Here is a 27,418-nt window from a genome sequence, read left to right on the forward strand (position 1 = left end):
CCTTTTCAGCTGTTGGGTCAGTACACACAGGGTCAACTCAGCCCTCAGCATCCCTTTGAAACAGGCAGACCCAACAGGCCTGGAACAGGTTGAGGATGGGATGTGGTGTTTTGCAGAGGTTGGCACTGATTCCTGCCACAAGATGCTCATGTGTCCGAAACAGTAGGTGGGCAGAATTGGTGAAATCATGTAGGTGCTTCATATCACTCTTTGAAGGTGCTTAGCTCCCCCCTTAACTGTATGGCAAGTATAGTTTGGGGCAAAAAAATGTCAGCTGTGCTCCTAAATTTGTCCGTCCTGCCACTGCCTTAATTTCAGAGGACAGTCAGCAGCCTGGTATTTGGCACCTATGGGTCACTTGCACAAGTGCATTGAGCAAGATCCAGCACATACCTGACATGGGAGTCCTGATCTGTGTTTGTCTCCTACATTAGCATGGAGCCTCAGTGTAAATACAATGGCAGCTTAAATATTTTCAGGTGCACCTTTGAAATTTGTTATGTTTTTGTGCTTTGCTTTCCTGTTGCACATTCACAAATGTGACTGCATTTTAATGAGACATTAAGGAATTACCTCCTTTCTTCCTTATCCAAAAGCTTCCACTATTAATATTTCTATGAGGTACCCATTAGGACGTGCTCCCTGTGCCTGTTCTCCTGTGGTTTGCTTGCAGCTGACATGGAAAGACTTAGCTTGGCAGTCATGTTCAATCATCTGTCCCCATGGGATGCTCTTGACATGACTTCTTGGGTGCCTATATTCTTGCCTCTGCACCCCAGTTCCTCATACACATGGCAGAGGAGCTGCATGGTGACATCAGGGCCTCCATTATTCATGTCTCCGTGGATGTGCTGTCAGTAGGCTGAAGGTCTCCATTGCCAGTCAGCTTGTCTCTTCACTCCAAGTGGCCTACCTAGGGCTTGAAGGTGCCTCTGGTGGCACTTAGTCGGCTGGCAAGGTGCCTTCTGGAATAGCAGGACTCCCACCACCTTCACTTTGTGGGGTGTCTGGTCCCATGCTCATGCTAGCATCCAGCCCCTAGGCTGACAAACAACTCTTGGACATGGTTGTGTTGCTTGATTTACTCTAAGAGCTGCCTGGCAAGTGATTGCCTTGCTCGTTGAATCAGCAGGTGATCCAAAGGTAGCTTGTGGAGACAACAAAGCCATCTGCTAGAAGGTGCAAGGTCCTGAAGACACAGGCATGCAGCCTGCCCAACAGCCCTGGACCTGGCACACCAGAGAAGAGACGCAGGAGATCTTCCTCCACAGGGAGGGCTTCAGATCTTGCACTGTCCTGCCTGGTGCAAGTACATAAACTAGCGTAAGAAAGATGCCAGGTTCTGGGATAAAGCTCTGTTGGATACCACTTCCTCTGGAGATAAGAAAGCTTGCTGCACTGCATGTGCCTACAGACCTGCCTGCAGTTCAGCCTCGCCTAGAGGCATAACATTTGCGTGAGGCTCTGTGTTCTCTTACCATGCCAAAGGCTTTTGTCAAATCAGTTAGATTGGGGACTGAGGTTTCATTGTATCATTTCTGCTGGAGTTGTTAAGCTGAGGAAATTCTGCCTGATCCTCCCTTTTTCCAGAGCATCTCCTCAGATTCCAGACATTTGCTTTCTCCACTCTGCAACTGCAGCCAGGGAGTGGGAGCCTAAGGGACTGCGCTCGCAACTGTGACTGCAGCTTTTCAGATGCAGTTATTCCAGGGAAGGCTGTAGCGAGTCAGACTGTCACCAAGCCTGGGCTTTGCAACCCTGCTGGGATGGCCATAGTGCTTTTGCTCAGCTCTGTATTGTCAGCACATGCCAGCATGCGCTCAGCTCATCTGCCAAGCTGGGCTTTGTGAAGCTGAGGGTGCCTTTGCCCCTGACCTTCAGGTTATGGAGAGCTCAGACAGAAGCAAAGTCACATACATATGTGCCATGTCAACTGATGTGTGAGCACCAGCATTTTCAATGGGCACAGCTTGTCATCTTCACACACTCCCAGGTAGAGGAAGAGACTGGACTTTCTCGTTCTGTCTTAGAAAAGGATGTACATTATATCTGACTCCTTGTCCAGTGAATATAAGTACGTTGGATCTTGATAATCTTGATAATCATCAGTTCATGAGTCCAAGTGTAGTGTAAAGCAGAACATTTTCATAGAATCAACCACTCATAGAATCATAAAGGTTGGAAAAGACTTCCAAGATCATTGAGTCCAACCTTTGACCAAACACCACCATGTCAAAACCATAGCACTAAGTGCCACGTCCAGTTGTTTCTTGATCTCTTCCAGGGATGGTGACTCCACCACCTTTCTGGCAGCCCATTCCAATGCTTAACTACCCTTCTAGTGAAAAAATGTGCCCCCTGCCCCCCCAGCATCCTGCATTGCCCTTCTTCTCCAGGTGCTGTGCTGCTCTGTCTCTGTAAATTTTTTCTAAATTTACGGGGATTCCTAAATCCAGACTATGGTGTCTTGGAGCTAGGCAGTGATGGTTTTGATGTACATCATTGATTTCAAGTGATGGATGGAACTTTCCTGTTTCTGTGATGGGTTATAATAATGTCACCTGCCACATGAGTAATTGTATGTTTTATAAAATCTGCAGGTCTTGCAAGGTTTACAGTCTTTGCAGTCAATCTAGCCAGGCAGTTGAAGAGAGAAGTCAAAGTTTATAAATAGATTTCGCTGGGACTGCATCATTTCCATGTGATTTTTGGTGTGAAGTATGAGATCTGCTGGAGTCCACATGGAATTAATCACATCTGAGGCATTACCTGGGCATTTGTAACCTCTGCAGGAAATCTCAGGTAGCATCTGACCCACTGCTTAGCCAGAACAAGATGCTCTGCCTTTGTGATATGCCCTCCCAGGTTGTTAAGAACCTTCCAGATTCTTAAGAGCTCCAGCTCCCACTCCCAGGCTCAGCTGGACCCCATACTGCAGCTGTACACCCTGACTGGTCATGCACAGGAAAGCCAGGGGAAACCCAGCCCCTTTCTTGAGATGTCCAAGTTTTATTACAGAGAGCACATCAGCGTGTGCCTACACTTGGGCATGTGGGTGGAAGAGGAGATCTGGGTCAGGCCTAGGGACACTGCCAGGGCACCCTTCCAGCTGGTTGGGATGCTCCTTCCCATGTGGGCAACCAGGACCCTCTTGAGGCACTTTGCCGGGTTAGCTGGGTCACCAGCAAGATTGAGCCTGACACAGGGTCATCTCAGCATGCTGCTGACCCGGGGTCCTGGTTTGGTTTCCTTCAGCAGAAACTAAATATAGAATTACAGAATGGAATGTGTTGGAAGGAACCTTAAAGATCATCTGGTTTCAACCCCCCTCCCATGGGACACCTTTCCTGAGGTTGCTCAACACCACATCCAACCTGGCCTTGAGCTTCCAGGGTTGGGGCATTCATATCTTCTCTGGAAAACCTGTTCCAGTGCCTCAGCACCCTCACAGCATTATGAAAGGATAAAACTACTTGTTTCATTACTTCTTCTTGTTAATTTTTCCAGTTCACATGTGGTTTACATGTGGTTGTGACTATCTGTGTCTTGAGTGTCAGAACAAGCACTGCACTCAGTGTGCAAGGTGCCAACCATGATTTTCTACTCAAAGGGGGAAAAAAGGGTTCTGTCTCTTGTTATTCAAATCAGGGAGCATGTCAGGGTTTTAGAAGCATCTTAAAGGGCACTTCTGCCAAATGACAGAATGATTTGGTACCTTGGTCTCACCAAAGCTGTGGCTGCTGCAGGGGTGATGGGAGGGTGTGTGTCAACCGAGAGCACCAACGCAGACTGAAGAAACATTCAAGGGTTTTGGTTTTTTTTAATAAATTAAAAACACATTGCCTATGTTCTTGGTGACTGGTATTCAGAAATCTTGGTCCTTTGTTTCTGTGGTCACCCCACCCCTGCCCCCCACCACTGTCCCCCAAAGTGCTGCATGAGCTCAGCAAGCTGTGAGGGCACTGCAGAAGCCCCTGTTCAGGCCCTGCAGACAAGCCCCCATGGTGCCCTGGAGGTGCAGGCTGCTGCCCACAGCTTGGTGTTGGCCTTGCTTTCACAGAGGTGGCTGAGAGGAAGATGACAGTTGAAGAGGAGGAAGCCAAGAGAATTGCAGAGATGGGCAAACCAATACTCGGCGAACACCCCAAACTGGAAGTCATCATTGAGGAGTCCTATGAGTTCAAGGTCAGTAGGTGTCCTAGGGGTCTTCCAGGAGGGGAAAGCCCTGTGGCACTGTCAAGCAGCCTCAGAGAGCAGGACTGATGGGGCAGGATGTGCAGGGAAAGGGCTGTTGAAAGAGGAAAAGAAGTATGTAATGGAGTAAAGGGTCGGTGAAGTCTACAGGAAATGTCAAAAGTAGCAGCTGCTAGTTGGTTGGCGGGGGTGGAGGGAGAAAGGCAAGAAGGTCCTGCTGGAAGCAGAAGAAGCCTGTGGGCAAGAGAAGGCAGGAGCAAAGCTGGCTCTGGTGAGGCAGGGTTGAGGGAAGAAGAAACCTTATCAGGATTGAGGTGTGGCAAACAAGCTGGCTCTGGTGAGGTTTGGGTCAGCCAGTCCAGGGAGGAGGTGGGCTCAACTCCAGTCATGGACATATCTAGCTGGTAGGAGAGTGCTTGTGACACTTCCACAGTTTCAAAAGGGTCTGTGAGACCACAGTGCACTGCAAGATCATCCTTGCCCACTAGCAGCTGGTTTAATTGCTGTGCATCTTTATTCCCACCACAGAGCACCGTGGACAAGCTGATTAAGAAGACAAACCTGGCTTTGGTTGTAGGGACACATTCCTGGAGGGACCAGTTCATGGAGGCCATTACTGTGAGCGCAGGTGAGGGGAACATCAGAAAATCCACATGAACATCCACAGGGTTCATGCAGCCTGGAATGACAGCATCTCCCTGGTCAGTGATGCTTGGCTGTGGTCACCCATTATCAAAGCCAGTCCGAAGAGCTCCTCTGCTCCAAATATAGTGGGCTTTTTCAGGTGCATTAGTGAGGAGCCTGGGAGATCCATCTTCTGGTGCAGAGCCCTCCTGAAGGCCAGTGTTCAAAGACTGCATCAGCTGGCAGTGCTCCTGCTGCTTTGGTGATGTGATGAGTAGTGTACAGGCAGCAAAATCCCATCCTGGCTGGGATCCTGGCCAGTGCAGGCAGCTCCTACTGGAAGATGTCCTGTTCTGTCCTGTCATAGCCAGTAGAGTTCCTGGGAGTAGGGAGGGTTATCACATGCAGACTGGAGATGTTGCCTCATGAGGCAGCAGCTGGTAAAGGAAAAGGCCCAGAGACCTGCCAGCTGTTGCCTGAGAGAGCTCACTGCTTTCAGAGCCAGACAGCTGTGGGGAAGGTATTTTAGGCACATCTGTGCCATTAATTGCACTTGGACATCTTTCTGAACCTTTCCTCGATGGTTTGGCATCTGCCCCAAAGGGGTGTTTTCCACCCAGCTATAGAGGAGGCAGTGGATGGTCCAGCCCATGCTCTGGAGCAGGAAGATCAAGAGATCTCTCCAGTTTCCCAATTCTATTACTTTCTGCTAGTTTTGGCCCAGAACATCACTTGCCTGTGTAATTTCTTCATGCCACTCAACAGTGATCTCCACAGGATGACTACCTCCTATGTGACTGCCTGTGGATGGGCACAGGGCTGGCCCTCTGTGGGTACAACACCCCACTCCATCACTCCCCATCCCTGCGGGGTCTGGGGTGGCTGGAAGGCATTCTTTTTGCCAAGCCTCACCCATCATTGAAGGACCTGCTGTGGCTTGAATTTACTGTTATGGCCAGTGCCATACCACCTTGTCCCAGGAGAGCAGAATCCCTGGAGCCCTGGGGTGGAGGAGACAAGCACGAGCTGTCCCAATGGAATGAATGCTGGATCTCTCCTTCCATGTTGTTTGCAGCAGGTGATGAGGATGAGGATGAGTCCGGCGAGGAGCGCCTGCCGTCCTGCTTTGACTATGTGATGCACTTCCTGACCGTCTTCTGGAAGGTGCTGTTTGCCTGCGTGCCCCCCACTGAGTACTGCAATGGCTGGGCCTGCTTCGTCGTCTCCATCCTCATCATCGGCATGCTCACAGCCGTCATCGGTGACCTCGCCTCCCACTTCGGCTGCACCATTGGCCTCAAGGACTCGGTGACTGCCGTCATCTTCGTCGCCTTCGGCACTTCTGTACCAGGTAGGTCGGCCACAGGGAGGGGATGGGGTGGGAGATGAGTCCTTTGGAGATACTCCTGGTTTCGGGGGAGAAGCTGTCATGGGATGGGGTTCAAGCTGGGAAGGGTATCCTCAAAGCCCTGTCCCCAGGCAAGGTCTGCACCACGCTTTGTTGCAACATGGGATCTCTGAACCTAGGAGGGGATTGTGCACCTCTTGGTCTGCGTCCTAACCTGGTCGGTGCCACACCTGAGCCTCCCTTGTTCCCCAGACATGAAGTGTTGTCTGTTTCTCCTGTTGGACCCCCAGTGATTTTTCCTTCCCTTCTCCCTCAACCCCAGACACCTTCGCCAGCAAAGCCGCAGCCATCCAGGACATGTACGCTGACGCCTCCATCACCAATGTCACAGGCAGCAATGCTGTCAACGTCTTCCTGGGCATCGGGCTGGCGTGGTCAGTGGCAGCGATCTACTGGGCGTCGCAGGGGCAGGAGTTCCAGGTGTCAGCAGGCACCCTGGCGTTCTCTGTCACCCTCTTCACCATCTTCGCCTTCATCTGCATCAGCGTCCTCCTCTACCGCCGGCGACCCCACCTTGGGGGGGAGCTGGGCGGCCCCCGGGGGTGCAAAGTGGCCACAACATTGCTCTTCGTCAGCCTCTGGCTGCTCTACATCCTCTTCGCCACCCTGGAGGCCTATTGCTACATCAAGGGGTTTTAGGCGGTGGAGGGACGGTGCTGCCGGGGGAGGGACCCCCTCCTCCGTTACCTCACCGGACACCAGTCCTGGAAGCGTGGTTTCACTGGAGGAGGTGGCTGGGGGGGGGGGGGGGATGCCCAGACGGTCGGACAGCTGCGTGCCAAGAAGAGCAAAACCATCAGAGAGGGAAAAAAAGAGACAAAATCCATCCAAAAATGGTACAAAAGAAAGCAACAATGGCAAGTGTTGAAATAAAACACAATAAACCCAGACACTGACCCTATTCAATGAAATTATGAAGTTTCAACCATCTCCAAAGGCCACCTCTCCCACAGGGGTCGTCCCCTTTCAAAAATCCTGCTGAGCACCCCTCCACTGTAAGGAGATGTTTCCTTATTTTTACTGGTTGAGAATTACAGAAGTCTGGTTCAGGAATTTGTGGTTTTTTTGTGTTTTTTTTTTCTGTTTGCTTGTTGCTTTTTGGTTCTGGGGGAGCACGCTGATTGATTTTTTTTAACTACTTAATCCGAAAAATGTTACAAATTTAAACTCAAAGCTTCAAGCTGCCGTCAGTGCTGGAATTGAACGTGTATTTCTGAAGACACACAGTCGAAAAACTTTTTCACTATGACCCATTCCCTCCCCTGCCGCCTTCCATTTCTTTCTTTTTTAAGAACATCACAAGACTGATATATTTTTAATACAAACACAGACACACAGTCACACACATTTAGTGACAAAGGCTGGAGCATGTAGCATCTCAATCACCTGCCTGGGCTAAGAAAAAAAAGAAGGAAAAAAAACCCCCAACCCTCTTAATACAATACGTGTCATGTATATTTTGACTATGGCATTTCTCTTTGTATAATTAACTTTGAGCTTGTGGTACTGCAGGGACAGAAAATGATGTTAATTTACAACTGTTAAAGAAATAAAACAGCCTGCTCTGGGGGGAGCAGCGCTGGTTCCTTGGGATGGTGGTGGTGGCAGGTTTGCTGCATGGTCCTCCTGCTAAGAGGTGGAAATGAATTCAGGAAAACCTGGATAGCGTTCCCATATGTTCCCAGCACCATCCCACCCAGAGCTGTGGTGTGGCTGGGCTTCCGAAATGAATTCAGGAAAACCTGGATAGCGTTCCCATATGTTCCCAGCACCATCCCACCCAGAGCTGTGGTGTGGCTGCCCTTCCATTCAGTTGCTACCCCAGTTTTCCCAGCACCCGCACCTTGCAGGTGGTCTCCAGGCCATTGACAGGTACAGGCTTAAAAACTGCCACCCACATCAAGACTCCTGCATCATCTCAAGTACCTTTTAGGAACACCAGACAAACAAAAAAAGCATAATTTTAATTTGAAATGCATTTCTTTTTAAGGATAAAGAAGAAAAGCCACCACCACCATGAGAGTATGTCATGAGTTACATCAACAGCTGCAAATTGAAATGTTGGGTTGGTAATAAAATAAATAAAAACTATACCTATATCTATATAAACAGTGCTATCTAGACACATATTTCTTAATTGAGGGCCCTGGAAGAGAACATTAAAATCCTACTCTTTGTAAAGTGTTTTTGAGATGAAGATCATTTCTTCTGTCAAGAAACAGGTGCTGTAAAAGGGAACCATTTTCATCAGGTTCCCTAAAATAAGCCGAAATTTGGGAGGCAGCAAGTAAAGAGAAGGGCTGCCAAAAGATACAGTTCTGCCTGCTGTCGTGCTTTTGGCTGCCCCAGGAGGCAGGGAGGAGGTGCCCATGGGTTAGGGAAACAGCAGTGGGAACAAGATTGTCATGGACAAAAAGAGATGTAACATAGCAGGTGACTAGATGGAGGCAACGATGGTTCTTACCACACAGATGAACTATTTATTTTCATACAGAATGTTTACCAGATATCTCTATATAAATGTGTATGCATGAGGCAGAGAAGAGGGATCCTCCTCAGATGAGCAGCCAGAGCTTTGTTGGTGGGAGCCCACAATGAGTGAAAGCCACTGGGTTTGAAGCTAACAAGCACCTGACATCTGCCTCCTTACCTCCCTTTGCCATGCCTTTTGGGAAGGGTCTGAAAAAGATGGGCAAGAGACCCTGAGGCCAGGCTCTCGTTGAGCTTGCTGATCCTTCTGACTGCAGTAGTGCCAGCAGCCACCAAGAGCAGCTGCTGCCACTGCCACGCTGCCCATCAGCCCCAGAGTTCACATGGGACAGTAAAAGAAAAATTACAAGAGTCCCCAAATGTTTTTCGTGTGGGTTTAAAGTGCAGCTCTCAAGGGGAGATTGTTACTGTTGCACCTTTTAATTGGGACATAGAGAATCTGCTGTACTTTTATTTTACCCGTGCCAGCATAGCCATCCCTGGCTAAAGGCCGGCCTGCGGCGCTGCTGTGCTCTTCTTCTGTGCTTGTGCTGTATCCACCGTGTGCTTTTCATCCACTTCCTTCTCCAGCTGACTGCAGGGAAGAGGAGGGGTGGTAGGACTGGCTGCCATGAGGGAACTGTATGGGGCCCCTGGTGCCCTCCATGCAGAAGGGTGATCTGCACCAGGCTGACATCTACAGCATGTTCCTTCTATTTTCCTTTTTTACTCCATTAAAAAACACGCAAGCTAAAAGAAAACTCAACAGGTTTGGTGCCTTTGGGGATTTTTTTTTTTTTCTGAAGCTGTTATGTTTCATTTTGGGTCTAGCTATCTGCTTGCTTCTGTTTTCTCTGGGGCAGCTGCCTGGACTTGGTTGCAATGGCTCTGGCTGGTTTGCCCCCCCACCTCTCGACCCCAGCCCTCCAGTTGGGTACTACTGGGAGGACCCTGGAGCACTTGATCCTGCCTAGTTGGCAGAGAGGATGTTTCACTGCTGTTTTTGTTGCTGCTGATCTTTCCCCTTTGTTTCTCCCATCAGCTTCCCACAGCAGCCTGCAATAACAGCAGCTGGCCCCTTCCAGCAGCCCTCGTGCTTTGGGCTTTGCACATCTTCCCTTTCTGCCTCCCTGCTGTGGTTGAGAGTAAATAACACATCCTGACATCAGGAGGGAAAAGCCAAGGCAATCAAAGGAGCTGCTTTGTTCCAGAGGCCTACCACAGTACAGGGACATCCTCTAAGGGCCGTGCATGGTGTGGGGCTAGTGGTACCTCTGGCTGCCTTCCCATCACTGTTGCCACAGAGGGCACCCACAGCACCCCACAGGTTTTGCTGGCCTGGTGATGCTGCACTGCATGGGTGCTGGTCAAAAATCAGCCTTTGGGTAAAGAGAAGTTTTGCAAAGAGGAGACACTCACCTGTCCCCCAAAATCTCTCCAGGAACTGTGTCCCAGTTTTGGTCAGTACCATGCTGCCTCTTCACCCAGCATCATCACTGACTTGATTTTTTCCACTTGTATTTGGACACCTGACCATAGAAGTGCCCTTTACAGTGGCCCTTTAGCTAGAACTGTTCTTACCTGCCCTCTGCAGCATAGGGGCAGCTGGTGCAGCCCATAACTGCAGACTCCCATCTTTGCCTGACGGCATGGGACCCACTTACAGGGTTCCAGGGGAGACAGGGGGTTGGGCACCTCACAGTGCAATGCCAAATGCCCAGCTGCGGGTGGAAGGATTCCCGGTTGGGCACTCGTGCAGTAGGAAAGGCAGCCCCGGACATTGCTTCCTTGGGCAGCCAGAGCTTGGCAAAGCCACAAAGAGATCACTGCCCTACTGAGTCCTGCACACTCCCACCTCCTTCCACAGGCCTGTGGGGTCACTTCCCACCTCCTGCCCTGCTGGATGGCTCCTGCCCACACCTACTTCTGACCTGAGGGGAAACACAGAAGTTCCAGCTCTGCCTCTGGCTCATTGCCTTTGACTCCAGTGATGGGACCAGGGGACCAAAGGGGCCAAGCCAGAGAAGACTGGGATGAGTCAGAGAAGTGTGCAAGCATCAGCAATCTGTTGTGGTACAGTGCAGTGAGAAATGGAAGTGTTTGAGCAAAGGTTTTAAGTTAGGAAGGAGGCAGTTGCAGCACGTGGATTGGATTTTATCACCTTTCTGGCAGTTACTGTGGTGTTGGTGTGATCAGGGCTCTTCTGAACAAGCTCAGACAAACCACAAAAATATTCTGTGATGCCTATTTCCTCTGATTCCATGTCTGGGGCTGCTGGACTGGTTTGTAAGTCATTTGTCCCTGGCATAGAAGCACCCCTCCACTACTCTCCATCCCTAAGTACCAACGGGATGCCTCTTCACAGCACCATGTGTGAGGAGAAGCCCCCATCAGCTGCATGTGACTCTTCAGGATTCAGCTGCTGTAGTGGGATGATGCCTACCTGCACATCTCCACCAGCATAGCCCTTTGATTTGGGAAAACATTTTGGAGGACACCTGGTATTGTACCTGGACACTGGTGAGATAAACAAGAGGCAACAAGACCTTTGTTCACCTACAGTTCACCTCATCCACCTCTTGACAGCACAGCAGGACATAGGTATAGATCTAGATGGTAACAGAAAGGCATCTGAGAGATCTGGTTGTGCTTGAATATGGCCTCAGTGGAGGAGGAGCCAGCCTGTACAAATGGGAGCAGCAGTTGCTCAGCCCCGGCCACAAGCTGGAAAGCACTTGTCACCAAGAATAACCTTTGGAGTATTAGAAGAAAAAAAATGTTTTAAAAGACGTTGTCATCCGTGTGCATGTGCCAGCAGCAGCCAGCTTGCTAATGACAGAGCTGTGTGTGCCAGTGCCGCTTAGCGCCCAGCAGAGCACACACACAGTGCTCCCAACCTGCCTCTGCAGCAGGAGGGGATTAAGTGCTTCCTGCTATTTAAATGAGGCATTTAAATTCATAGATTATTAACACCATGAGTAGATTTACCCCTCCTCTCTGCCTTCCCTTCACCCAGGAGGTCTGTGCTTTGCCCAGAGATAGGTGGTAAGGGCAGACCAGGCCCAGGGCATTCCTACAGGTGGCTGGTGGGGTTTGCTTATACTTTTGCCCCACTGCCAACAGCAGATACCCCTGGTGCCTTTTCCACATTGCACTTAGCCACATGTGCCATAGGGTGTAGTTTGAGCTTAGACATGGAGTCTAAAGGCATGATGTGAGGTGGATGAGCTCAGCAGATGCTCCCACTGCACTTAAATGTAAGCAATCGCCCATGTCCCAGGCTGTACCATTGCTATTGCCATGTACATGGCAAGCTGAGTGGGAGCTGTGGCTCAAAGAATTATTGTGACCCACCTACTAGTCATTGCTGGCATGCACTCAGAAATTGGCCCAGTTTCAAGAATGCAATAAAAAACTCCACAGGCCTAGGAAGTACTTTGAAACATGTATGAAATTTGGGTAATTAAAGAAAAAAACCCCTTCAAAGACTTTATTTTAGGGTGTAAGTTGTGAAGTTACCTTCCCAGGAGGATGCCTCTGCTGTAGAAGAAAATAAGCTTCCATTACAGAAACACTGGTTCCATTCCATAGGAATTATGAGTACAAGCTGGGTGTATGAAAAAGCTGTAGAGGGAATAACATCTCAACACAAAAGCTTCAAAGGTGTCCTCAGAAAGTCCCCATGGCACATCCTTGGCACTAAGACATATTGTACAGAGCACTTTTGTGTCTCTATTAACACAAGGGGTGTCCAAATAAGCTCTTAAAGCTACCAGAAGAGATTTGATTGCCTCCTCTTCTTCTGGAGCATCTTGGGCAGAAACGAAAGCAAAGCCAATTGTGGGGTTTCTGTTGGCATCGCTAATTTTTTCTTCTTGTTTTATTGACAAGGGCAAAGAAAACAGGTCATTGTTATCCTTATAGTAAGAGGATTTTGTATGGGGCACAGTCCTCCAGGTTCTCCACTTTCTCTTTTTCCAGCCTCTGAGAAGCCATTTCTACAGGACTGCTGCCCAGAGGGTCTCACTTTGTGTTTCCACATTCTCACAGCTGCCTCATGGCAGGTCATCCCATGCCTCTGCTGAAACTCATCTTGTTGACAGGGATTCAACTTACCAACCATTTACATCCTACCCTCCACAGGTGCTGACAGACACCTCCCCCAGGCCTCCCAATACTCCACCCCACTTTGGATATCACCAGGAAAATTTATAGCAAAGCAATTTCCAAAAGTTACTCCTGAAAATACTGACTAGATTGGGACTCTGGACCATCACTGGGAGGATTTCCCCAGAAAGCTCTCTGACTCTGACACTGAACTCAACGTATTGTGAATCTTAATAGGCTGCAGTTCCTCGGCTTGCTTAGGAGAATGTCTTCTGGGACAGTGCCAGAAGCCTCTCCAAAGTCAAGACATATCACATCTAGTGCTGTTCCCCCCTAGCCACGAGGCGAGTTATCCTGTCAAAGAATGGAATCAAATTAGTTTGAAAAGATTTGTCCTCAGTGAAACCTCAACAAACCCATTCCTGCCATTTATTTACAAACTTATACATCTTTGTAGGATTAGAGAATAACTAGTCAGTAATTTGCTCCTTTAAGTTTTCAGAGAGAGATATCAGGTCTGTAATTCTCTAGGTTTTTCTTCATCACTAGTTAGGTGATGTTGCCATGTTCTCTTTAAGTCCCTTGGCACTTCATGTGCAGTCTGCAATGCTCCAACACCCATCCCACATTTCGTATTTTTTCCTCTTATGCTTCAGGCTGTTGAAGAGCTCTTGATCCACTTTATTGATCTCTGCTTACACTCCCTTCATTTCTATTGCAGCAGGATAGTTTCTTATTTGGGCTTTGACTCCTTTTATCAGCCCCCAGGTCTCTTTTATCATTTAGGACATCTTTTCACAGATCTTGCCTACTCTGAATTCATTTACATTTGATTTTTTGGGTTTTTGGAGTCTAAGTACTTTAGATTAACTCACTTTACAAAGGTCTGGTACCCAAGTGCATTTTGAGGAGAAAAAGCTTGCAGCAGACATCTGAACGCTTGTGTTAGAACCCACTGCAGAAGGCAAGGGTAGCCCAGGTTCCTACTAATAGGTCTTGTGGGGTGAATTAGAGTGAAATGACACTGAATGAGTGCTGTTTGTAAATATACACACGTAGGGTTTATTGTAGAACCATTTGGTTGCACTGTAAAACAGCTACATAGCCATTTTGGTTACTACATATAGTGATATGGCAATATAAAAGCATAAAAATACCGCTTAAGAAAATGCGTAAGAAAGAGAAGGAAAGGATAAGAGTAAAAAGGTCTCACCTGTAGGCCTCACAATGAGACTTGGTTGTTGCAATTTTGATGTCTCTTGGTCAAAGTGATGGCTACAGACTGGATCCATCGGGTGGTGGGGGAACTCCCGAAGAAGTGGTGGGGAGCAATCCCCAAAACACCTGTTGGGTTTATATGGTTCAGGTAGGAACACCCAGGTACCTTCCCTGGGGCAGGGAGTTTAAACTGGATGATGTGGTGCTGTGGATCACTTTGGGAGTCTTTGACACCTTCTAAGATGATATAGCTGCACAAACATTATTGCACTTGAGTCCATTATGGCCCATCAGCAGAGATGAAAACCTTCAGGCTATGTATGAATGGTAGTTCCCCAGCAGGGGAGTTACCACAGCTGAGTTCACTTGAGTAAGGACAAAGAGACAGTACCCACCTCACAGGGTTTGCCTCTTCCCCTATCACAGATAAAAGCTGAGACAGCATCTGGCTGAGGAGAGAGAGCTATTTCTGAAGTGACTTGGATGTTCTCACTCTGAGCTGGCAGGTTGTCTCAGAGAAAGCTGTGTGAAGGTGGCTGAGGCTGGATTTGTTCACCTGCAGCCCAACATAAAAGCAAATTTTTGCATCTCTGGAGCTGTTAAAATTGTTTCAAGTTAATGGCTTAAACATTGCTAAAATTATCAGAGGACTTCTACCCACTGTAGCAGACTGCAAAGAAACCTTGTTGTCCATCTGCAACCATGGAAACCCACCCTTCCCCAAATACGCCTGGTAACTGGAATTTGGACTGTGACAGGAACTTGAGATAAAGGGGATACTTGTCCAGTCATCCCAAGTCTGGGGAGAAGAATGTATTCACCAATGATACTGGAAGAGATACTGGAATGCTGATGGCTCCAACATTCATGGGGCAAGCTGCAGCTGAACAAATCCAGCCTCAGCCACCTTCACACAACTTTCTCTGAGACAACCTGCCAGCTCAGAGTGGGAACATCCAAGTTACTTCAGAAATAGCTCTCTCTCCAGTCAGATGCTGTGTAAGCTCTTTTCTGACATGGTGAAGCCAGCAGGAACAGAAATCACTTCAGTGGTCCCAGCCAAAACCATGACTGAAGGAGATAGCAGTGGCACTTTGTGCTATGCAAGGCCAAAGCTGTGCTGTGAAATGAGACACTGGGCACTCAAACTGCAGTTTTTAAGTTTTTTGCAGTTTTAAGTGCTTGAAGCACAGCACTGAGATGCTACAGAAGAACAGTTTCACCAGAGTCCTTTGTTCACACACCATGAAGCAATGAGTTAAGGACCTGTTTTGTACTGGCACTGAATTTCTTTATTTTAATACGGTGAGCTGTATTAATCTGTACTTCAGACTCCCACACCTTGCACCAAGAAACCCCTCTGAGGTCCAAACTAGGGCCACCTAGTCATGAGTCATATATGCAGGACACTTGAGCTATTCCTGCTCGCACCAGAGAGGAGGCAAGGTGTGGAAACCTCAATCTCCACTGGAGCCACAAGCAGCTGCCTCCCTCATCACCCAGTGTACACCCTGGGTGCCCCTCTGCCTGCAGCACAGTGCAGGTCTAGCTCAGCTGGGGGCAGAGAGCCACCCACCACCACTGCCTGGCCTGTGGGTGTGGGCTGGCTGAGCACACCATGGGGCCATGGTTCCTCTGCCTCAGCTGCAGACCCCCAGCCAAGTGCCAAGGTGCTGAAAGAAAACATAATGTGTAATAAATGTTCATTTATGCTTTTGCAGGAGATGGGGATGTAGGTTTGTGCTACAATACACAGCATAGAGCTTGTGGTGTTTTCTGAACAACTAGACAGCTAGACAACTCCTGGAGTGAACAGGCAAGGCCCCTTTGCAAAACAAAACCCACCATTAAAATCAGTAAGGAGGCCCTCAGCAGAATTACAGAAAGCATTATTGCTTCCCAAAGTAACCGGTCTTGGGTTTTCTGGCAAACACTCTGTAACAAACACTTCCTGTTAAGACTCCTGGTTTCTAAGGTGGCATTTTTTAACCCTCTTTCTATTCAAGGTGTTTTCCAAACTAAGGAGCATCACTTCTGCAGATCCTTCTGTCCAACTTAATATCAGCTTTTGAACAGTTTCCAGGTTATTTTGCCTGAAATGGCTCGTAAGGGCTGGCTGCTGAGAATTCAGAAGGTCAACATTTTGCATGTCGATTTTGTTAGTTATGTTACATAAAAGAGGAAAGAAGGCAGGGGGAGGAAGAACAGAATGAAAAGTCTTCTGGCGGCGTCACTGTCGGAAGCAGAGGCAGAAGCAAGCCCTTTGCAGTTCTTTTGACTTGCTTAAAGAATGGCAGCAATGCCAGGAAAAGGGTGAAGGCCTCTTGGGGTACCTCATGTCAACTCCAGAACCAGGAAGCATGGCCAAGGAATTGGGCTTTTCTTTTGAAAAAGATCCTTTTTCTGTTTTCAGTTAAGTCTTGCAGAACTCCAGACAGCTGCTGCTCTTCCCTTAGCCCAAGAACTTGTTACCCTTGGTAATACAAGGAAATTAGCTTGGTTTGCCAGTTCGTTCTTGACAGATGCACATTGGCTGTCACACCTCTGCATTTCCTTCTTTTACTGTTGAATTTGCACCTGAAGACTTAGCAGAGCCCTCTCTGGCCATCTACTAATAATCCAGCCTGTGACTACCATACAAACAGAAACCCTCCCCTGGGACTGCAACTGCCTTGCCTTCCATGTGCCATAAACAAGTTGTGTCCTTATTCATTGCAAGAGATTTACATGCAATCAAGTGAAATGACAATGATGACAAAGCTGGTCAAATGCACTTGAAGGGGACAGTGTGTGGCCTCCTCTGCCACAGATCTCGTGCTGCAGCCTCTGATGAATGCCACTTCCTTGTAGCCTACAAAAATCTATGTTTTACAGTAGCAGCAGCTTTCCAGCATGACTTGTTACTTACCATCTTTGAGGATTAAAAGGTTTTAGACAACAGCTAGAAGATACTATTTCAGGCTCCCATGTAGCAAGGCATGACCTGGAAAGCAAAGTATGAAGGCTCCCATGTGAAAGGGAGGGGCGAGGACATACAAGCTGCAGTGCCCGTCTCCTACCCATGGTGGGGGAGATTGTGCTATGAGATCCCATGCCCCATCTTCTGTAATCATCTCTACAATCCGGCTGAAGCTTCACAGCCTTTCTAAGCAGGCTGGGCAGATCAGCTGTCATCAAACCACAGAGATGCACTCTGGAGCTTGTTTTAATTCAGCCTGCTTACACACAGGGGAGAAACACCACAGACCTCCAAACCCAACTACAGACTGACACTTGACTCTCCAAATAGGAGAGTCCCCTTCCCTCTCCTACAGCCCTGTAGGGATAACTGGAAATCAAGATTCAACAAGAAACGACCACAAGACACTGGAGCAAAAGTTACCTATTTTATTACAAAACCAAAACCAAACAGATGCCTTTCAGTTCAACAAATTATGCCATAGGCAGAAATGTGCTGGGGCAGGGTAAGTTCAATATAAACTCAGGCCATGGAAAGCAGTGCCTTCATGTGTATGAATCCCACTGTAACTCAATTTCCTACAACACACTATGCCCTTGGAAGATCAGCAAGAAAAGATAAGATTTTTTTACTTCTGGCAGCAAGAACAGATGACTTGCACTGTTGAGTCCTGGGAATCTTCTCTGTCCCAGCTGTTTTCAGCCATCATTCAAAGTAGAGCTGAAGAGGCCCAGGACAACTTGAAGGATGAGGAGACACAAGCCCATGGTCTGCTTTCAGGCACAACACTGACACTCCCTGTGTTCCAGCTTCAGGAAGATGCTACTGATGCAAGGCAGAGCAGAAGACTGCTTACAACCACCAGATAAGGACAATTTGGCCTGGCAGCCAGGTGGACTGGAAATAAAACCAAGAGGGGAAGTGGGCAGCTGAGGCACTGCTCTCATCTGATGAGTACAGGTTGTTGGACAGCTCACAGCTATGTGAATCAGGACCAGTACGGTCTGCACAATCCTCCAACACAAACCCAGAACAAGTAACCCGACCTCTACCACAATCATGCTGGTTGGGCCTTCCATGGCAATGTACAAGTGCTGCCAGAAGCTGCTCGGAGACCCACGCAAATTCAGCAAGTCAGGATGCAGAGACTTGGACTTGTCTTGTGAAAGGGGAAAGCAGTGTAATGCTTGCTCCCCAATCCATCCGTAAAGTCAGCCTGGCCTAGCAACAGGAATACCCACGAATACCAAATTTAACCAACAGCCACCCCTTGTTTGCCTTCCTTGAAGAACTGACCCAGTTTTAGTTGCAAACCGCATGTGAATACAGGCCTTTTGGAGGGGAAGGACGCAAGGATGAGAAAAAGGAGGTCAGCAAAAGGATTTATGTGACAAGCAGGAGTGGTGGCTGGCTGGTTTACTTCCAGAAGGAGATGCAGTGAGTTTTAGCAGCTCTGCAGTCCCCCCACAATCTTGTGGGGCACTGCCCAGCCCCAGTGCCTGGCTGATAGAATTCCTAGAGGCATCCAATTGTCTGCTTCTGCTGGATGTAACTATACATTAAAAAAACCCCAATCAAACAAAAAACAAAACAAAACACCACCAAACAAACAAAAAAAACCCACCCCCAAAAAAACCCCAAAGCACCGAACACCAACCAACCCAGCAGCCAGAACTTTTAATCCCTAAAACTAGAATATTAAAATGGAGAGGGGTTTTTTTATACAGTTTCTTTCATTCTTTACTCTCTACAATAGGATTAGTGAGTGTGACAGGGACATTTCTAACTATACACTAAACCAAATTATTTCAACACATAAAAGATGTGCCCTGGGCATTAAAAAAAAAATCCAAAATAACAACAAACAAAAAGAGAAGAAGCAATCAAGAAGGTGGGAGCTTGCAGGCCAAAAAAGCACATACACTGTATGTGAGAAACCATGACGATCCAGCAGCAGGATCTGCTCTTGTTGAAGAGATGACTTCTTTATATTATGGTGGTGTGATGTATACTTCAGATATTACCAGAGGTGTTTTCAACCATGTCATATGTTTTCATTAGCTCCAATATACTTCCCAGAGGAAGAGTTATTACTACTCTTAAATGGTTATTTATAGAAAAGCTTGTTAATTTTTCTTTTTTTTACCTTTCCATTTTGTCAACAAGCACTAACTTACTGCATCAGGACACTTTTTTTGGTGATGTATTATCTCATGCTATTGTCACGATGACATGACTGAGTGAAGATGCTGTGTTCTATCATCTTTTACCAAAGCAACAAGAGCCTTGAGGGATGAGTCCAGTCTCTACAGTAACCCACTGCTGTTACAACCAATTTTTCGTGTGTTCTCATATTAGCTTGTCATTTCATCACCTTCACTAGAGTTTCTTCTAACAAGTGCTTGGTCCAGAGACAAGTGGCAGAAGGATGACCAGGTCTGAAGTGGGAGGCTGCTCAGAACAGGCAAGTGCTGCCAGTGGTTGGAAATACACAAAGCAAAACACTGCGTGTCCCACCACACTCTGCCCAAACCTAGGACTGCTGATATGGACGCCCTTGCCAAAGAAACAACTTTGGTAAAACTGCTAGTGGTTGAAACAGCCCCTGTGGCCTCCAAGAAGGCCAGACTCCTCACTCCAAGCCTTCTTTGTTACTGCTAATCACACCTCAGTGTCACAGTACCCAGGAGGTACTGGCAACAGCAAATCAGGCAAAGTGGGCAGGCACACCACTGTGCAGAAGGGGAGCTTGGATACACAACCACCAAGGACAAGAAAAGTCGCCGCTGACAGACCTTCACCAGTGAGCACAGCCCAAGCTGTACTGTTGAAACATAAGTAAAGCAGACTCTTGGGGACCAGCAGCATGACTGTGTTTGTCTGCACTGACAAGTACATTCTTTGCCCTTCAGCAAAGCACAAGGCAGGCTAATGCTGCTTTTAGCAGGCTTCTCAAAATGTTTATTGTTGTACAACATATAGATGAACATTTTGTCAGAGAGGAAGATGCAAGTCTTCACTCCACTGACTCTACTGGGCCTATGGCTCCCACATCCTTCCTACAGCTTTAGATTCCAGAGGCATGGCACATCTTTGCTAAGCATATTATCTGAGCCTGAATAGCAATGCATTTGTATTTCATTTCTGCCCAACTTGCAACGGGTGCACAAACTACGTTTGCACATCCCTAATACAACCCTTTTCTATCCCTACTTTAAGCAGCTTTGCAGTGCACCAATACTTATGTGAAATCTGTGCTCTCAAAAGCCCAATTGCCTTGAGTTGCAGAGGGATTTATGGTAAGAAAAGGGGTTCAGCTGCTCTCAAGAAGCATTTGGTATCTGGAGCACTGCGTGTATATTTGCAAGAACAAGTCATGCTGACACACTGGCTCCTTTTTGCATGGGGGTGTTAAGGCTTGCCACTGAATGATGGTTTGGTGGCAGAAATGAATGCATCACTATAATCCATTAAATGCAAAGTGTCCCTCTAACCCTAACAGCCTTCAAAAGCAAAAGGAGGAACAGAACAGTGACTCCAACCCCTGTACAAGACAACTGTACAATTTACATATATATTTATATACAGTATATAAAATTCTTTTGAGTCCCGGTGAACTCAATTTTACATCATCAGTAGCTGTTCCAATTTTAAAAAGTCATGATCCTGCTTCCCTCCACTTTCTGAAGTATTAGATAATGGCATTGAAAAGCAATTAAAAACAAACCCAAACCATTATTTTAAAAGTGCAAACATTCTGGGTGCCACTTCTGCTATGCTGGATGTTGCTGATGCTGCGTGCTTGCTCACAAGCAGCAAGGTGTCGGTCTGTCACTGGATCTTTTCTTCCTTTGGGTCAGCTCCTGCCTTCCCTTCTTGTCTTCTGCTGCTACACCAAGCGACCTACTGAAAGGGTAGGGTGGGGTGGGCAAGGAGGAGAAAGACAAACAGAACAGAAACAGAACAAGTAAGGGAAAAAGGCAAATTAAAACAAAAAGAAACCTGACTGATAAAGATCCAATATAGCCTCTGCTGAAGCCATGGCCCCAGAGAGCTGAGATCCCAGAGTAAGTTGTGAGGCTGAAAACAACCAGGGGCTAATGAGACAGCCTTGCTGAAAAAAGCATTGAATGAGTCACATGGAGCCTTAGGGACTGACATATTTTTAAACACAAAATACCACTTTACTCCCCCTCCTTGGAAATGGGCACGCAGTCTAGGGAAACAACTGATCCAACATCCCTTCCTCTGCTCTTCTGCCTGGCACAGCTGATGCAGAAACCCACTGCTGCCAGGCTGCCCTGCCACCATCTCCCCCATCAGCCACAGCCAGCTGCCTCCTTCCCTAGCAGACAAGCAGGTCTTGGAGGAGGCCTTTCTTCAGAAAGCTTTTGTTAAGCCCTTCATCAAAGGTTCTTAAAAAAACCCAAAGCTCTTATGGGATCAGAGCTAGAGCTCTGTGGATTAATTACAGGTGAAAACATGCTAAAGACAGAGCACAAGTAGGGATTTGATTTTCAAAGAGGAGAAAGGTTACTTCACTGGGAGGAAACGCCTCAGTGGGATCAGTGCTGATCAACATGCCCTGTCACAGGGGGCAAATATTGTCAAATGCAAAATTATTTCAGGTAGCCATATTTGCAATTGATTGCACAGCTCTGCACAAGGTGCCTTCAGTGCTCAATGACCAGCTCATAAAAACAACTGATTGTTTTCCATGTCTGTAAGTGCAGTGCAGCATGGGAGTGGGGATGACCTGTCCTGCACTGAGCACTTCAAGTGATGAGGAAGAGGCTGAAGCCACAGCACGCAATTGTTCAAATGCCTCTGCTCAGCTTTCAGCAGCAGGCAAAAGTCAAGTACGTACTCAGAATGGAGGACACACCAGGAAACATCACATCATCAATGTACAAGGTATAGTTGATCTTTATCTTCAGTTCTCTGTTCAGCCCATCTCACCAGCACCAGATACATACCCCAGGAAGATAAGGAGGACAGCAAGAGGTGTAGGAAGACTTCTGGCATTAAACAAATACACAGCCTAGGTCTTCTCAACACAAAAAGGAGTCTAACCAGACATATGCAGGACAGCTATAGAACAAGTGGCTGAAGATAGAGGCAGGGGAGAACTTCTCACTGCTTCTTACAATCCAAAATGAGAAGTACTCAACAGAATCATGAGGCATCAAGTCTAAAATCAAAGCAAATTGTGTTGTTGTTCATGCCTGATGAAAGGGTCCATGTGATTCAATGCCACAAAATACAGGAGAGACCAGACCTTCACCATGATAGAGAAGAGTCTTCATGGGAACCTGTCCATGGAGTAATATACTGTAAACACAAAAAATCTCCTACATTATTGCTTGACAGAAGAAGAGAGAATAGGATAGGAGAGTATTCATCCCATAGCTACTTTATCCTATTCTAATTCCTTAGCAATGTATTATCTATTCCAGCAAAAGACATAGAGCTGGACTTAGAAATGATGCAGTGGAGCTGCATGTTGGTCTATTTATACCTCTTAAGAACAACTTTGGTTTCCAGCTGTTTCTATATTGCTGTTCATGAACATGGCAGAGCAGGGGAGAATGAATTCTGCAATATATGCTTTTCACAGAAAAAAAAAAAACCAAAACATTTTGACAAGATACTCACTGAAAGGGTTAAGGCCTTGTCTTTTTCCATTGGGCAAACTGCTCAGGCTACCTGTAAAATCCAAGAACCACATTAAAGGCAGTAAATGCCATGGCATGACAAAGGAACCTTCCCCTTGTCTGTTGCCAGAGGGCAGGTTCAAAGGAGCCCCTCTGAGCATGCTCACAGCAAGTCCTGCCAACACTCCTTTCAGAGCCACATGCAAGAGTCTAACCAATGTGCCTGAGATGAGAGATGTTAAATACTTGGTGTTGTAGTAGCTGAGTATCATGAAATCCAGAGGTTGTGCATGGGCAAGAAACAATTACAAGGTTAAACTGAACTGCGGAAGGAGAAAGAAGAAAGGAAGGATGCAAGTAGTATCACAAAGTTTCCCCAAGCAATCAAAATAATGCCATATAGAAAGGGGGCAGGCAGAAGAGTGAAGGTGCCGGCAATACAGATAGCCAAGGTTCATTAAATCTTTCACTTGGACCAAACAAACAGGTGCCTAAAATCAAAGACCTGAACTTATTATACCTGGCAGAATGGCAGAGCTGTGACTGCATTATGAGATAACAGGCACACACACCCTACACCAGATGGAGCTCATGGCAAGGGCCTCTCACCTCAGAAATAAGCCTGTTCCTACGGTGCACTGGATACAGACAGCTCAAGGATTACAGGAGCTCTCGAAAGCATGTCACATTTCCTGTGAGCTGCTTCGTCTGATTTCAGAGGAGGGATTAGCTGAAAATGGGAACTCCTGCTCCCAGCCAGCAGCAGTAAGCCTGTTGCCACCCTCCACTCCAGCCTATGACTGATTTGTTCATGCACATGACCTGACTGCACCGCTCGCTCTGCACATCAAGTACTCTACAGCACATGCCACTCTGTGCAGGAATGAGATGGGCAGAAGCTCAGAGGGCAGGGGAGAGGTGTAGGAAGCTGGGCTGCAAGACGGGAGCGGAGCTACTGGGAAGAAAAAGGCAGGGGGAGGGAAAGGTGACAGTGGTCAAGACTAAAATGGGTTGCAAAGCACCACTTGTTGGCTTTAGAGAACATTACTAAGAGAAACTGTGTAAGCACAGTAAGTTATTCCAAGGCCCCCAGACACCAGCCCAGTACCAGCCACCTGCCCTGCTGGGATCAGCAGCACTGTGGCTCGCTGATGCCCATGTGTCAAACATGGCTCTGCTGCCATGGGCAGAGGATCCACTGCCAGGGGCAGAGGATCTGCCTGGACTGACTAGCACTCACAGCCTGGACCCTTCATGAGCAGCTCCCAGAGCCCCAGAGGGCACTGCCAGGCCATGCATCCAGAGAGCAACCAAAAGAACCCTCTCGCCTTTAACACCCAGTGCAGGTAAGCCTGCAGCACAGTGCTGTGCAGGAGCACAACCTATCTCCAGAAAGAGCTGAGAGAGCTCCATCTGTCTTTGGGAAAAGGCAGGGAGCTCCAGGCCGGTGTGTGCAGAAGGCAGGAGCATCCCTCCCTGCCACGGCCGGTGTGCTCGAGGGCACGGCCCCATGCAGCCGTGCAGGAAGCCGTGCTGCAGCTCATCCCCTGCTACTCCGGGGAGAGAGAGTGCTGCCTTCCGCAGGGCAGAGAGCAGCCTTCAGCTGTCTGCTTGCCATACAAACCAGGCCAGCCACGTATACCTGTCGAAGGCAAAACCCTGCCACAACAACACTGCACTGCTGACACAAAAGAGAGGAATGAATATGGCAAGTGGTGATCGTGGGTTACTAACATATAACTGGGAAACGCTTGGGCATTATTGGGTAACATCCCATCATCCAGAAAGTTTCATAAAGCAGAGTATTTGCTCATCCTCACAAGCACACTGTTTTGGAAAACAATTCTAGTCACACTGGATTAGGCCAAGTGTCTTTCAAAAGAAAAAGTCCCAAGGAAACCCCAGCAGCTTTTTATAGGAAGAAATTATTTCTCGGGCATACTGAGCAAACCTTTCACATTTTGGGGAGAGAAACAGCCTTATCTTGTGTTCTCAACACAATACTGATGTCCTGATTCATACTATCACTTACTTTTGTCAAGATTAAAGGCAAATTATAGCACTTCTTCAAAGGGGACTATCTGAACATGACAAACAAAACCAAGCGCTGAACCAGGGCAGCTCCTTCAATTCTAATCTAATAGCAATTAAATGTACTTTAAAATTCCTTTTTAATTCAGTCATTACCTGGTTACAGTTTTCTCATGGCCACTCAGATTGTTTTCTATCATCATTGGTCCAGAGGCCTTTCCCAGGTGACTGCTCTTTGCTACCTTCTCCCACACAGCTGCTTGCACAGTAATAATAGAGAGCAACTTCATTCCCAGCCTCCCAAGCATGCAGTTACTTCTGAAGATAGCAATAAGAAAGGTCCAAAACATCACGGAATGAAATCTGCTGTTCAGATTGTCCATCACTTTTCCTTCCTTCTGTAATATTTCCTCAGATGCAGTAGAAAGTGACATACTGTTTAACTACACACACATACACTTTTTAATTAAGGTATTTCAATCCTGTTTCTGGACTGCACTCTTGGTGGCTGGGTTCCACCACAGATGTCCTCATGGCCTGTGAAGCACGCCCAACACCTACCATCTGACAAGCTCTTGGATAGCAAAGTAATCACGGGATCTGAACTGGCAGAAGGGAACTTCCCGTCAGCTGGCAGAGGGACATTTCTTTGCTGCTTATTCCCTTAGCTCCTCTTTGGGCAGGCACAAAATGCTGACTTTGTCTTCTGAATTTGGAAGAATATAGAGGTAAAACTCAACTCCAGCATTTTGCAGCCAGCACAAGTAGCATAAGCCTCACTCAGAACTACAGCCCTTCTCTCCAACATCACTGGACTCCAATTAATCTTGGGTCCAGTAACTTTCCAGAAAAGCTTTACAATGTGTGTCTATGTCCTCTGAAGGATCCTGCCTTTTGACTAATGCAGAGAGCTAAATTTGTTCTTTGATCACAGATGGTTCCCCCCTTAACTCAGGCTGTGCAGACTACACTGAGGAATGCTAACTTTTAACAGGCTGTAAATCAGTCTGTTTTCCTTCCACAATTCCTCAAACAGACAATCCTAGATCAAGTGATGGCAAAGACTGTTTCTGGCATACTCCAAGCTAAAAGCCCTGCCTGCCTGTTCTGCCCCAGTTTAAGAAACTATTTGCAGGCTTCTGCAAACACTCAAAGGCTGACTCTTACGTGGCTACTCCATTCTGAGATCCAAGAATGGCATTTTTTCCATGCAAATGGCACCTGATAGAAACAAGTCTGGTTTAAAAAGAGGGACAAGAGCTGTGCAAAGTGGACACCAGACCTAGCAGATTTGCCAGCAGCTTTCTGGGTCACCATAAGGATGGCAAAGAGGAAAGGTTTCTGATAGACTGGGCAGCTGTTTTCCTCACTGGAGAACCATTGGTTGGCAGTACCCACATATTAGGTTACTACAGACATGAAGAGCCTGCTAAAGAAGGGGACACAGACAGAACTAGGCATCTCGGATAGATTTGATTCTAAGCTGGAAAGAGCTCAGATTCAGGTTTGCCCTTCCAAATATCCCAGCAGAATCCCCACATATAAATCTTATTTGGACTCTCTAGGCCCTGAGAGACAAGTAACAGTAATGTGTTATCTATGCCCTATGCTTCCTTTAACCAACTCTATTTCCATGTTTGGGTGGAGCTGGCCACCAAAAAAAAAAAGCAAAACACTGATAAAAATGCGGAACACTTAATATCTGTTTTCCTCAGCCTTCTAAATACTAGAAAATTTGTATTATGTTTGATTTTCAAAACCATTACAAGTGTTCAATTTGCCTAGCAAGAGGCATAATCACCTGGAATGATGACCCAATTCATTTTAGTCCTTATGCTACTGGATACCCAAACGGGACTTGGAATATCTGAGCTAAGTTCATTTGTAATGAAGTAGATCAACGGGAAATTAAAATTTTCCTTGCCTCCCTCCAACCCCTCCTCATCCAAGCCAGACCAGAAGGACCTTTCAAACAAAGCTTTTGCTGAAACACAAACATTTCTATGGAAAGTTTTGTTTTCATCTGACTAGCAGTTTACAACTGAAAGTACTAGCTAGCTCTTGGCTTGGACCCACAGTGACCCCAGCAGATCTTTGGAGGCCATGGTACAGAGAAGAAACAGCAAAATACAGGGACTGACTACATGAATCTGTGATCAGGATAAAGGGAAGTTAGAGTAGGGGTAAGATCGCAGAATCATAGAATGGGTTGGGTTGGAAGACACCTTAAAGATCATCTCGTTCCAACCCCCCCTGTCATGGGCAGGGACGCATTTCGCTAGACCAGGCTGCTCAGATAGACCAGGCTGCTCAGACCCCCATCCAACCTGGCCTTGAACACTTCCAGGGATGGGGCACCCACAGCTTCTCTGGGCAACCTGTCCCAGTGCCTCACCACCTTCACGGCAAAGAATTTTTTTCTCGTATCTAATCTAAACCTACTCTCTTTCAGTTTGAAATTATTCTTCCTTGTCCTGTCACTCTGTGCTCTTGTAAAAAGTCCCTCTCATCTTTCCCATAGGCTCCCTTCAGGTACTGGAAGGCCACAGTTAGGTCACCCCAAGCCTTCTCTTTTCCAGGCTGAGCAATCCCAATTCTTTCAGCCTTTCCTCACAGCAGAGGTGCTCCATCCCTCTAATTACCTTGGTGCCCCCTCCCCTGGACTCACTCCAGCAGGTCCATGTCCTTCCTGTGCTGGGACACCAGATCTGGATGCAGTGTTCCAGGTGGGGTCTCACCAGAGCAGAGCAGAGG

The 27,418-nt window shown here is 47.3% G+C and overlaps 2 protein-coding genes across 11 annotated transcripts in view; one reads left to right on the forward strand and one right to left on the reverse strand.

The window, feature by feature from the left end:
• Nucleotides 1-7,819, forward strand: part of SLC8A3 (solute carrier family 8 member A3) — a 93,402-nt gene extending 85,583 nt beyond the window's left edge. For 4 of the 6 annotated variants that reach the window (XM_008639511.2, XM_008639518.2, XM_008639512.2 and 1 more), the window contains 4 exons: nucleotides 4,061-4,185; nucleotides 4,723-4,822; nucleotides 5,894-6,169; nucleotides 6,489-7,819. In XM_008639511.2, the coding sequence (XP_008637733.1) occupies nucleotides 4,061-4,185; nucleotides 4,723-4,822; nucleotides 5,894-6,169; nucleotides 6,489-6,865 (878 nt within the window). In that variant the 3' untranslated portion in view covers nucleotides 6,866-7,819. The remainder of the gene's footprint in view (nucleotides 1-4,060; nucleotides 4,186-4,722; nucleotides 4,823-5,893; nucleotides 6,170-6,488) is intronic. The other 2 variants (XM_017742240.1, XM_008639513.2) reach the window with 1 other exon arrangement.
• Nucleotides 7,820-17,387: 9,568 nt separating this feature from the next.
• SMOC1 (SPARC related modular calcium binding 1) overlaps nucleotides 17,388-27,418 on the reverse strand; it is a 90,947-nt gene continuing 80,916 nt past the window's right edge. For 2 of the 5 annotated variants that reach the window (XM_017741905.1, XM_017741903.1), the window contains exons 11-12: nucleotides 22,635-22,685; nucleotides 17,388-20,885 (exon numbers count right to left, since the gene is read on the reverse strand). In XM_017741905.1, coding sequence (XP_017597394.1) covers nucleotides 20,869-20,885; nucleotides 22,635-22,685 — 68 coding nt within the window. In that variant the 3' untranslated portion in view covers nucleotides 17,388-20,868. The remainder of the gene's footprint in view (nucleotides 20,886-22,634; nucleotides 22,686-27,418) is intronic. The other 3 variants (XM_017741904.1, XM_017741907.1, XM_017741906.1) reach the window with 3 other exon arrangements.

The sequence above is a fragment of the Corvus brachyrhynchos genome, unplaced genomic scaffold (assembly GCF_000691975.1).
Source record: "Corvus brachyrhynchos isolate BGI_N302 unplaced genomic scaffold, ASM69197v1 scaffold115, whole genome shotgun sequence".
Lineage (NCBI taxonomy): Eukaryota > Metazoa > Chordata > Aves > Passeriformes > Corvidae > Corvus > Corvus brachyrhynchos.